At 42.0% G+C, this 12,608-nt stretch overlaps 2 protein-coding genes across 2 annotated transcripts; both read left to right on the forward strand.

Annotated features, from left to right (window-relative positions):
* Nucleotides 1-71: 71 nt before the first annotated feature.
* On the forward strand, nucleotides 72-1,996 carry LOC124175889 (larval/pupal cuticle protein H1C-like). Its single transcript, XM_046556504.1, has 3 exons — nucleotides 72-226; nucleotides 1,336-1,554; nucleotides 1,637-1,996. The coding sequence occupies exons 1-3, from the start codon at nucleotides 215-217 to the stop codon at nucleotides 1,817-1,819; spliced, it is 414 nt and encodes a 137-aa protein (XP_046412460.1). The 5' UTR covers nucleotides 72-214; the 3' UTR covers nucleotides 1,820-1,996.
* Nucleotides 1,997-7,008: 5,012 nt separating this feature from the next.
* Nucleotides 7,009-12,409, forward strand: LOC124175613 (protein PRRC2C-like). The gene is made up of 3 exons (XM_046556015.1): nucleotides 7,009-7,410; nucleotides 11,039-11,188; nucleotides 11,364-12,409. Exons 1-3 carry the CDS (start codon nucleotides 7,093-7,095, stop codon nucleotides 11,886-11,888), a joined length of 993 nt encoding a protein of 330 aa, XP_046411971.1. The 5' UTR covers nucleotides 7,009-7,092; the 3' UTR covers nucleotides 11,889-12,409.
* Nucleotides 12,410-12,608: the final 199 nt, after the last annotated feature.

Raw genomic sequence — 12,608 nt, forward strand, 5'->3', positions numbered from 1 at the left:
CTCGCCGCATCCCGCCAAGCCTATTCCCCTCCAAATTAGTTCTGGGGGTAATTTTTTTTCCAACTCCATTCTTCGACAACTCTCCTGACCATTCTCCTGCCGTGCGGGTAAGAGTTATTCAGCTATATAAGAGGGCGCGCTTTGCCTACATCCACACAGTCAGCAGCACTCGTCTAGCAACAGCGCAAGACCAAGTCAAACACACTACTGCAACATGTTCAAGCTGGTGAGTCTCAGACTTTAATCTGCCGCCTCGTTCCTTCAACGATTTTGAATTTTCGATCCAGCACCGACATCCGGGATACAGTTTGTCACTTCGTATGCAAATTCAGTTTCGCCGGAACAGCGCGGACTCGAAATTTTCTTTTATAATTATTAATTTTCCGAAGTTATGAATTCCGGACAGTGAATAACTTTGCAGATTGTATATTTCAACTCAAATTTATGTGCAGAATTTCACTTCGTACGTCTGAATTCCAAGGTGTAAAGAAAACACTTATAGCGAATGATTCCTTTTCAAGATTCGGAAATACCGGGATTTCGCAATTTTATCTCACTGTTCCGGGAATTATCTTGAATTCCCATTTCAACAACGAATCGTCTCTGAAATAATGAATATGTTTTTATTCACGCTAAAGTTATCTTCAAACTTGAAATCAACAAAATGAGGCAATACGCACAACATTGACGGAGATACGTGTCTCATAATTTTTCATTCGCATTTACAATCCAGTATAACTTTTAAACGCGGATTGGACTTTACGATTTTCAAATATTTTACTCGCCGGTCAGAAGCAAACTCCGAATTTCTATTCTACATCGAAAGAACCGAATCGCCCGGATACGCTAACGGAAATTTCTATTGTTGTGGTTACCGCACAATCCTTAACTATATTCGTTCATCACCACAATCGAAAAATATAGTACCGAGTGCAAAATAAAATAAATTTTGTTGCTTTAAACAGAAAATCCAGTACGCGTTACTAATTCTTTGCGATTATCGTAACTGAGACAATTTGATACTGGTACAAGTTCCAGTCAACATTACGAGTTCTCATTTAGCTGAAAAAAAAAAAAATACACCAACCAAAGAAACAAGTTCAACGTTGCGATAATCATAAAATTCAGTTAAAACAGTTCTAAATAGGTACTCGTAACAAATGGTCTGGTAATTCGAAAGGTATTCAGGTATATTTAACCGTTTATCGTAACGTCTATACTATTATACTAGAATAATGTTGTCACCAAGAACATGAGAAATGGAAATTTTCGCCTCATTGCCAGTCGGCAATTTTCCAAAAATGAAAAACTTCATCCCCGTAAATCGGTGCGCAGGTACTCCTCGTCGCCTCTCTGGCCTACGCTTCCGCCGGAATCATCCCCTCCTACGGAGGCTACGGATACGGCTCTCTCGGTCACGGCGTCGCCGTCGCAGCCCCAGCCGTGAGCTACGCCACCCATGCCGCCCCCGTCGTGAGCTACGCCGCTCACACCGCTCCGGTTGCCTACGCCGCTCATGCCCCAGTGGCCACCAGCTACGCGAACACCTACAAGGTGATCGATTGCGCGCCAAGTTTGGAACGGAGTAACGGAGCCTTCGATTTTTGACCCGTCGGTTTTCCTCCCTTTTCCGCAGGTCTCTTACCCCGCAGCCCACGTCGCTAAGGTCGCCGTTGCCGCCCCGGCTCTGAGCTACGCCGCCGCCCCCACCCTCGCCTACGGACACGGACTTGGATACGGATACTCAGCAGGCTACGGACACGGTCTTGGTTACGGATACGGCGGATACGGATACGGCCACGGCACATACGTCCACTAAGTCATAAAGGAATCGCTCAACCTATGCATGAATTGTACATAGTTTTACGATCGTCGTGCTGCACGTACATGTAATTAACCGAACGACACCTGCGACGACCGCGATGAAATCCAAAGTCGACGAAATTAATGCCCATCCGGTGTAATGTGAAATAAAATGCAAATTTCTGTAACGTAATACGCTGTCCCTGATTTCTCAATGACTCATTAGTCCAGTTAAGTATCCCACCGAAAGTGATTTAATGTCAGATTCTTTTTCGCTTGTCTTCTGCGGAATATTAAAAATTCATAACGACGGCTAGCGAAAGTAGTGTTAAGTAGAAACGTGACTGTGGTGGTCAGACCTCTTACAGTCCTGCGACGAATCGGTCGTCTCGACTTACCGGAACCCATTACAGACACGAGTCGCAGTCGATCGATCTACGAGCTCCGTTAAGCTCGCGATAATTACGAAACTGAATTTTTACGCTTTTAGCATTGTAGATCGAACGATTGCACGGCATCCTGTCAAAAGTCTGCGCGCGTTGCGCGCCTTCGTAAATCTCGTTTTTGATCAGAACCAGTTCGCATTGGCAAAAGTTGTGCATGTGTATACATATAAAGAGCGAAGTACCATAGGCGTGGCTATCTCCGACCTAAAAGTAGGCCGAACAAAGAACTGCACTCAGAGCAAACCGTTCGTGGTTGTTGCGGAGGTGAGTGAGAATACGGCAATCTCCGAGAAGATAAGCCGATAGGTTATTAGTTCGAATCCATGCCATACATGCATGTCGTGCATATGTGGCCACGCTCGCCTGGGCTATGATTCACGGCATTGATGCAAGATCGGCGGTAATGAAAAAAAAGAAGGAAAAACTCACGCTTCGACTTGCGATCGGTTCTGTTTCCGTTTTTATCTGCTGATCTATAGGCGATTAAACGTTGTACCTATATAAGGTATTGGCTCCACCTGGATTCGGCACTCAAGGACAATTTCCGCGGAGTAAGTGAACGGGATAATGATAATCAAGGGACAGGTGAACGGTGTTCGATCCTGTTTACTACGAATCATTCGGTTTTTTAACATCATCTTGCAATTACACGCACGTATGATATTCATACTTGTGAAATTAATACAATGTTTCTTTGATCAGCTAATTTCACGCCTTCCTAGTTACAGCTGCAGCCCACGATCCACGTATCCGTCTATTTGAAACACAGTTAGCAATTTCATTGTATATACTACCTACTCTGTGTACGTTATTTAGATAATGTTAAATAAGTCAATAATCTTAGGTGAATTAACGTGATCTTCTATCATTTAACGACAACGTGGTTAAAGTTCATCTTTCACCTTTATGTGGATAAATCTCCTGTTCATGTTCATCTTTTGTATGATAAAGCTAAGATAAATTATTTATACCAGAGTAAGGGCGACGCCGGTCGAAGTCAAAAATCAGATATAATTTTCCAAAAAAATATATAATTCAATAATAAATTTTTTTTTTGAAAAAACTTCGTAATCTTGAGAATAATGATTGGAGTATTTTTTGCTCCGACTAAATTTGACTTGATCTCACCGAATCTTTAAAACGTAGGTACATACATTGTTTAGTCGATCCCACCAAATCCTCCATTCTTTTGCATAGAAAATTTTTTGCAGCAGCGACAACAACTCTTCACCATACGTGAAGATATATTTTGTGAAATCTACAATTCTGTTTTTCTCATTATACGAAGAATATCTTGTTTTTATTATCGTATGTTTTATCTAAATGAAAACGGTGATAATCCTATTTTTTGTAGAGATAATTACACGAGAAACTATCTCTTATCGTGTCTAGATGAATTTTGATATAAATTACATTATTTTCATCTAAATAATAATACTCATTATTTTGTGCAACACTCATAGATGGTACTGAAACAAACACTATAAATATAAGTAGAATATAAGTTTTATTACTGTAGTACGGTTAATATATTATAATAAGACTTAGCGCTGACACCGCAAACACCTGTAATAGATTATCGAGCAAAGAAAATGCCACCCTCACCTAAGATAAGACGAAGTCCTCTGCATCCACTCTTCGGTATCAACACCTCAAGTCCCCATCTTCCGTCACCATAGATAAAAAATAATGTGTTTTTTTAAAATCCAAAGTAGTGAATAAATAGCCAAAAAAGGAGGCATTTTTCGATAGACTTGTTAGGTAATTTTTTAACCCAAGTCCAAGTTTTTAGTAGACAACAAAAAATATTTGACTTATTCCCTTACTTGGATATTAATCTCATTTTTCAGTAGGAATTTTGGTTACTGGCCACGATCGGAAAATTCGTTTAGAAGCCCAGTGCATGGTATCCAAGGGTTGCTTGGATCTGCAACGTCGGATAGAAATTTTGGAGGCATACTTGTAGTAGCTGTCGGAGTAAGAGAAAATTATACACATACCGATAATGAACATTCACTGTGTCGAGCTGTCGTACGAACGTGCGAATTCGAATCCTGTATACGATGATAAAAATCATGGTACCAGAAATGAATTGCGTATTTATGTGACCTCAAAAGGTTCCGCGTTACTAAAAAAACGTTACAATAACACAAAGGTAAAAGTCAGAAAAATTCGCAGCATGAATATTAATACGTGAAGAAAATTAAAGTGCAGACTGGGCGTGTGTGCCTTCGTGAATTGGTACATTGACTCGCGGACAAAACCAAGGTGGCCAAGTTTTGATCTCGTTTCTCGATCTGCACGGTCTGCGTAAAGGTAACGCGGGTATGTACAATACGTATATGTAGAATCATGGAGACAATTTTACGACGCGTTTACTCAAGGCGATTGGAGCTTAAAAAGATTACACGCACCGTTTGCCAGACAGGAGATTGTCATTACATTGTTTCTTATTCATCTATTTTAAAGAAAAAAATTTTTTTTCGCTCTAATATGTTTACTCACCTCCAATAAATTATCATAAACCACTGTAACGATTCGAATCACTTTAAAAACAAAACTGTTTACGGATTCATACGCAAGCAGGTGTTGCCGTCGATGTAGTAGGTATACAGGCGCCGTGGAGGGCTTCACATTCACTTTGAGGTTGTCAAAGTGTGACCTTCGTCTAGAGTATAGTATTTACCTTATCAATCTCAGTGTATCAGTCGCAATTTCGGAAAATTGATAGTCAATCGCGTTTCCGAATTTTTATTCGATACAATTTATTCTTCATAATCACTGATGTCAAATTCACGGATTTTTGGTTAATGCTTCAAAATTTTTGAAAACCATGCTTGTAAAACTGCAGTTACGATACATAATCAATTGTTACCAAAGTAAATTTTTGCCACGAAATATAATCGATAGAATTTTCGGAATGAAAATTTAGGTTTGATTTGCCGTCATCGTTCTAATAAAATTATGCCGGCAGCCACTTGACTATAGAATTTTTTCCCGAATTTCATTCGGTGATATGAAAAAGTTCATTATTCAAAGTATGATCACGTACTTTATCGCGATAAGTGAATAATTTGTAGAAAGGAGAAATTTCTTTACTCCCTGTCAGACAATCGCGTAAAACGTGCCGTTAGCACATTACCTGTCTTCCTGCAATCGTTGAAATCGTTTGCGTTGAAATCGCGCAATCTTTGAGCACATAATTCATCGCACGTGCGGCATGACGATGCGCAACGGCACTCTCAACTGATTAATGCATGGAATAAAGCAAATCTCGTCACCTAATTATACGAGTCATCAATTGTTGTAAATGCGATGCAACGTCCTTGCGTGAATGAGGGGATAAGAAAAAAAAAAAAAAAACTCGGTTTTCACAAAAATTCAAGGATAGCTGAAACATGAAGGAGAAAATAGAGAGCGCAGTCTCACCTCACGCACGGCAGCTGATTACCGATCCACATGCGTTACATATACTCTACATAATCCTGCACCGTGCGACACGCGCTTTCCCAAGATTGAGCCACGTCGACCCCCAACTGACAACCTCGTACGGCAGTGTGTAAACTAACAGCTAGTCAACACAATTACGGCCGAGTTATTGTTTCGATCGCTTCAGCCAGAAATTAACAACCCGATTACGTAGTCCAAGTTACTCAACCATGCTCGTCGTCGGCTGGTATAGGTGAACGCGTTTCAATGCCCAGATATCCCCGAATTTCAGTGATGCAACAGAATTTGCCGTCCTGCACGCGGAAGATAAATTGCCGTTTTTACAAATTCCAAAATCAATATACTACACCTGGTAGTTTTTTTGTTTGAAAATTTACTTATCGAAGGCGAACGAAGATAATTCAACCGATTATGCAAGCACATAAGAAAACGCTCTCTTTGAGGCTGATTCGCCGAACGAAATTAGGCGATAAGCAAAAATGCGTCGATTAATTATTATAAGTTCAGCTATAAATCGGTCAGAATAAGCTGCGGTATTGATGCTTCAGACTCACTTTTATACCAGTTCGTACACCCTCAACTAAGAATGACAGAAAATAATCGATTATTTTTCGTTTCAATCGGTTTTTGTTTTTTACCACAACGAACGACGCAATACAATATCAATTCGCGTAATTAAAGTATCAATTATCATCATCATTGTTTTACTTACCAAGTACACCTACTCGATATAATAATGGAAAGGTAGACGAATATTATCATCTGAAATTGAAAAGTATTTTGAATGAAACTGTAAATTATCCAAAAACTCTTCCGCTATGAAGACTACATACTGAAATTTACGAGATTTCCGTTTCAACTCCACCGTTTCAAAAAAATACGAAATAATCGATGACTCGATTAACTTTTACCTGTTCAATCGAGTCGTGTTCGGTTATTTTTTTGGACTCGAAAAAAACGATGCGTCGATTATTTTTAGCTCATTGGCCATCGCTGCCCTCGACAAAGATCATACGCGGCGACGAAGGCAGCCGCACTGCTGTTTTCATCGTCGACGAGCCCTGCCTTTCCCTCTCGTCCCTTTTCGCTCGTTCTCTGAACTTCCTTATTGCCATTCGTGGCGCGGTCGGACAATGAAACCGGGTGTTGGAAGCCTTGGCCCTGCTGCGTAGGTACCCGCAATCGAGCTCAACACTCCTCCAGAACTCAAAAGTTCACCTCGGGTGCGTTCCGCAGAAGTCGAGCAAAGCCGAAGAGTCGCGGGAGGGGCGGCGAAAAGACGCGTTCTCTCGCCGGTATAAAAGCTCCGTGAATTCGAACGAGAAGGCACTCGATCCACAGCGTCGATACCAGATACTCCAAGTCGATACCGAGACCAACTCTCTTCGCCAAGATGTTCAAGTTCGTCGTCCTCGCCGCCCTCGTGGCCGTCGCTTCGGCCGCACCTGGAGGCCTTCTGGCCGCCCCCGTCGTCGCCGCCCCCTACGCCGTGGCCCACTCGGTCCCGGTCGCCACAAGCTACGCCAACACCTACAAGGTGTCCGTCAAGAGCCCGATCGTCGCCGCCGCCCCAGCCCCCCTTGCCTATTCTCACGCCGTCGCCGCCGCCCCCCTCGCCTACGCTCACGCTCCGGTCGCAGCCTATGCCGCCCCCGCCTACGTCCACTCTGCCCCCCTGGCCTACGCCGGGTACGGAGCGGCCTACATCCACTGAAGACCTGGACGAAAGTGAGATCGTCGTTTCTCCGAGTGAGAAGACCGATCGGCGATGTAGCCAAATCATCTGATGATCAATAAACGCATTTTTACAAAATCAATTAAGAAACATTAGCGATATCCTTGTGTATATGGGCCAATTTATTTCGCTCGATTCCTCTTGCGCTGAACTGTTTCGTACAATAAGAATCGTTCTTTGGACCTGGGTTGGTTGTTCTTGGCGATAGGTTGCAGTGAGAAGCATTGACTGATGTTTTACTCATTGTCAGATGTGTTTCGTCATTCTCCTCACCCGGAGACCATGCAAAATTACGATATATATATTCCACGACACCTGCTCTTCTGCTCTCCGAGGTTATTCATTATACTACTCGAAGACTAAGATAAATTCTCCAGGCTGAGACGCGGAATGTTATTCTAATCTCGTTCAGCTGAGTTTTGGAACGTATTTTCAGGGACTTTCTCCGTGCAAAGACAAAAGTCACGTTTGGGTCTAGCTATTCAAAATCGTCGGTCGAAGACGCCGAGAGCTCTAATATATGTTCTAAAGCCGGCGTGTATCCTTAAAAGAAAACCACCTTGCTTATCCATCGTAGATAAGCTGTATGACAACAGTTAGGAATGTATCACGATTGATCGCTGTACCAACTTCATAGATGGAATACTTATTTATTTCCTTATTTTGTACGCATCTTGTAACACTTCGCAGTGGGCAGTTATTAGATACGCTCTTATTTTCTTGATCACGGAATTTTCATAATGTTGTACAATTTCGGCTCGTGTAAATACAGTGAGGGCTTATCGCGTACGCCAATTTTCGATCAGGGGATCCTAAACCTTCATTTCTAGCTCTATGAAGTAACAGTGTCGCATATCTGAAAGATTTGATCTGGGTGGTATTTTTTTCGTTGAATTCAGCTATCAAAAAATTAGAAACGAAACAATTGTTCTAAGGCCGTTTTAATTCTGTATTCAACGAATAAAAGGAGACATCGCAAAATCCATGCGACTGTTTGTTTAAAATAAAATTTAAAAAACGTACAAATTATTTCAGATTTTTAACATATTTGATGTATGGTTTACAAAAAAAAACACAAGATATTTTTCATTTCAGTCTTAAACATTGTTTTCTCATACGAACTGCATACTGTTCAATGAGTGTCAATCTAAAATGTACGTGATATTCACTATACACATAATTTGACCCTATATCTACAGAGTCGAACATTGTGATAGATCCCACATACAGGCAATATTCTAAATGTGTAGAAGGCACGCATAAATTTAAAAAAAGTTAGCCCCGATCAATTAATAATATACGTTTCGTATAATAATAATACAAATAATATAACGACGAGTTATACACAAGAGTAACGACAGTTATACGTGAAACGTAAATAAAAGCGTAGAAACTTATTTGATATTTTACAAAAGAATCTCAACTTGGTTGAATAAAAAATTGAAAAGGTGTTAGCACAATTGTTTCATTTCTAATTTTTTGATAGTCGGATGCTACGCAAAAAATACCATCCAGATCAAATCTTTCAAATATGCGACACTGTTACTTCATAGATCTAGAAATGAAGGTTTAGGATCCCCTGATCGAAAATTGGCGTACACGATAAGCCCTCACTGTATTTACAGGAGCTGGAATTGTACAACATTATGAAAAATCTGATGATCAAGAAATAAGAGCGTATCCAGTAAACTGAAAAAAAACATATTCTGCGAAGACCTTGACTTGCTCCCGGACCCTCGATCGCACTTCAAGGTCAACCTGGTGTGTCGATTTACCGCCACCATAACAAGAGCACCAGTTTGTCCAATCATTCCGATTATTTCGCTTACGCAGACGGGTTTCTTCTCGTCAATTATCTCACACCTTCTATCCAGGCTGATGGGACTGAATAACAATCGAAATTAATTTCGTGCCACTGAAATTTGATTTATAGTTTTTATTAATAAACCGACATAAAATGAAATCATTGACCATGATTCGTGATTTATATACGGATGTTGGAGAGTTTATCTCGTATGCAAATTTGACATACGCCTAAGTAATGTTCCAGAAATTCACCGTTCCCAAATACTTGTGTACAAAGATATATAGTCGCGTTAAACTTGTAAGAAGATTGCGTTTCTGGAAAGTTCCTTCTCTACGGATTCCTGCACAACCTTAAAACACTTCAATCAAGCCTTTCAAGTCTCGTGTACAGTTCTTCGCGATTTTGGTAAACGCTTATACGTTGCACTCTAGACTTTAGTAGGTAAACACCTGGAGTCACACATGACGCAAGAATTCAAATAATTACGAACGGACGGCAATTATTATTGCGTATTAGTGCGTATGTTATACTATTAAAAAGCGCGCCCCCCACGCACCGTGTTTAAAAAGGTGGCTTATCTGATCTGCAAATCGCTTAATGGGAACGGCAACTCGTAATCAACAAGTATCGTGTTCCTATGCTCGAGAATTTGCTAATCATAAATATGCGATGCATTAATTAATTATGAAGGTGAGATAATATCTGAGGTTCAACGGAGGTGCAAAATTACAAGCTTACAAAGCGCGCTTGATTTTCTAAAATTATATTTCTCGGATCTTGGGCAACCGGAAATGGTAAATTGATGTTTGAAACTTGCGTTTCGAATGGCTCAAGTCTAATACGATCTAGATTCTTAATTATGTGAATCTTAATAACCCGGCAGGTCGTAGGGCCGAGTTTAAATGACGAATTAACCGTAACGCAGGAGGAAATGTGCCCAGCTTTCATCCGCATTGCCCAATGAACTGCAGGTAGTTTGGAGAACTTTAGAAATATAGCTGGCGTAACAGTGACCGTATTTTACGTAACTCGTACTTTCGTCGAACGCGCAACGATGCGGATAAGAATTTCAATAATATATTGTAAAGGATACTGTTATACGCAAGAAAAAAATAATCAAGATCTTGACGCGATAATGCGGAGCTCGAATTACGCCTGATCGTGAGCAAACAGCTGATTGTCCGAACCAGTCTGCTATCTCGCGTACAATAATCTCTGTTCAGATTTTATCATCGCGAGGGATCACCGCCTCTATATTTATATATCTATGAACGAACAATACAACATACGGGTCAACGTTACGCTTGAATCAATGTCGGGCAATTTTTTTTATACATATTAACAAACTGTATCGTATTTAGATATAGCATCGTTGCATTAAATCTTTTTAACATGAACACCAAATCTGGTGCAGTTAATTATTGAACTTGATACGATGCATCGTTGCGGCAGAAACGGAATAGAATTATTTAATTCCAAAGGACATTGAATATTTTGAATTAATAGAGATTCAGGATGCGTTAATTGAATTTTTCTTTCAATTAGTAATCTTTGACGTCACGAATTAATAAATTCGCTACGATTTACCGTCTATTAATTAATTCTTACATGCTTTCAACGATAGCCGGAGGGACTGTGGAATAAATAAAAATCCGACGTCACAGGTGTACGCCGAATACTAAGAATCATAGATAATCGGTGACTGCTTCCTAGATGACTGTATACCAGCTAGGAAGAAAGAGTTGCCCGCGGTTAGAAGGCGGCAAACGATAACGTGCCTACGCCGTGTAAACCCAGCCCGAGTTGGCGAACTCGTCGTCGAAGGTCTCGGTCCCGGACGACGACGCGCTCCTATATAAACGACGGGAGAGCTCTACGGAGCAGATCAGTCTCAGGTTAAACTCAAACCAACCGCCCAAACAAATCCAAATCAACATGTTCAAGCTGGTGAGTCTTCGTCCCCTCTTTTGCCCGCATCCTCATTAATTCCACATCATAGAGAAATTGGAGTTCACTCTCCCCGACGAATTTCTCCGAGTCGGTACTCGAAGTCCCTGTACCAAGAGTACCCCTTCTCCCCTCCGTACGTCTAATCGCTAATTCTCTTCTCCCTCCCACGCAGATCTTCTTGTCCGCTTTCGTGGCTGTCGCCTTCGCCAGGCCGAGTGCCCACCACGCGCTGGTCGCCGGTCCGGCAGTCGTCGGCCGCCTCGTCTCCGAGAAGACGGTGGAGTCTCATGGAAACACGGTGGTCCACAACTCCGCACCGTTGGTTCACGCCGCGGTTCCTGCCGTCGCCTACGCCGCAGCCGCCCCCCTCGTAGCAGCCGTCCCCGCCGTCCACGCCGTCCACGCCGTCCACGCCGTTCCCCAGGCTCACCTCATCTCCGAAAAGACGATCGAGTCCCACGGAAACTCTGTGGTCCATGGAACAGCTCCCGTAATTTCATACGCCGCTGCAGTCCCCGCCGTCAGATACGCCGCCGCCGTCCCCGTCGCCCCGCACTCGGCCCTCATTTCTGAGAAATCCGTCTCCAGCTACGGCCACAGCATCGTTCACCAGGGATCTCCGGTCGTCCACACCTTGGCCGCAGCCCCGGCACTGACTTACTCGGCTTACGCTCACCCCGCTATCAGCGTTTGGTAATCGTCTTTATCCCGACGACTGATGCGATACGACGAATATGGAGCTGGCGGAGGAACACACTCGTAGACAGGCATAGCTGTAGGCTAGAGCTGCTAGGATACATCGGTATTAGTTTTATTGAGATGGTCTAGCGTGAGTCTAGCGCTGAACATGCAGCTTGAACCATTTCAACTACTGTTGTACCATCGACAATCCAGGCGAGACTGCGGTGTGTTGAGTTACTTGTTTTTAACTACTACCTAACATGTCGCAACTCGAATGGCAATGTCGATTATTGGCCGTTGCAAGGTCGGCAGTCTTAATGGAATACGTGAAAGAGGCCCAACTGAGTAACGCCCGGTATAAACAGTCGATCGATTATATTCATAAGTTTGGGAACCTGATCGCGTCAAAATTTCTAAATCTAGGTATTCAATTACATCGGTTATCAAACTAGACCATTTTTATATTGCACGGTTATAAAATAATAACTCTTTGCAACTCATGGAAAAATAAATCATATCATGTCGATAGCACCTCAATCTCTGTTGTACGAGTACACGCTTCTATGCAAATCACTTGTATATATACCCATATCCACAACTTTACTCCCTGTACACACGTGTCCGTCTCTTGTACCCACTGATTGCTATTCAAGATAAGTGTAAGGGAAAATAAATTGAGTAAAGTGTAAAAGCAGCGTGGTTATAAACCACCGGAATGTCTGCAAAAATCGAGACA

Source organism: Neodiprion fabricii, chromosome 2, assembly GCF_021155785.1.
Source record: "Neodiprion fabricii isolate iyNeoFabr1 chromosome 2, iyNeoFabr1.1, whole genome shotgun sequence".
Classification (NCBI taxonomy): domain Eukaryota; kingdom Metazoa; phylum Arthropoda; class Insecta; order Hymenoptera; family Diprionidae; genus Neodiprion; species Neodiprion fabricii.

What these genes read in the sequence shown, in the direction of transcription:
- LOC124175889 (XM_046556504.1), top strand. An exon ending in GCTACGCGAACACCTACAAG is followed by an intron (nt 1,555 to 1,636) that starts GTGATCGATTGC and finishes CCTTTTCCGCAG; the next exon opens with GTCTCTTACCCCGCAGCCCA.
- LOC124175613 (XM_046556015.1), top strand. Translation starts at nt 7,093, where the DNA reads ATGTTCAAGTTCGTCGTCCTCGCCGCCCTCGTGGCCGTCGCTTCGGCC. An exon ending in ACGGAGCGGCCTACATCCAC is followed by an intron (nt 7,411 to 11,038) that starts TGAAGACCTGGA and finishes GTGTAAACCCAG; the next exon opens with CCCGAGTTGGCGAACTCGTC. An exon ending in AAATCAACATGTTCAAGCTG is followed by an intron (nt 11,189 to 11,363) that starts GTGAGTCTTCGT and finishes CCTCCCACGCAG; the next exon opens with ATCTTCTTGTCCGCTTTCGT.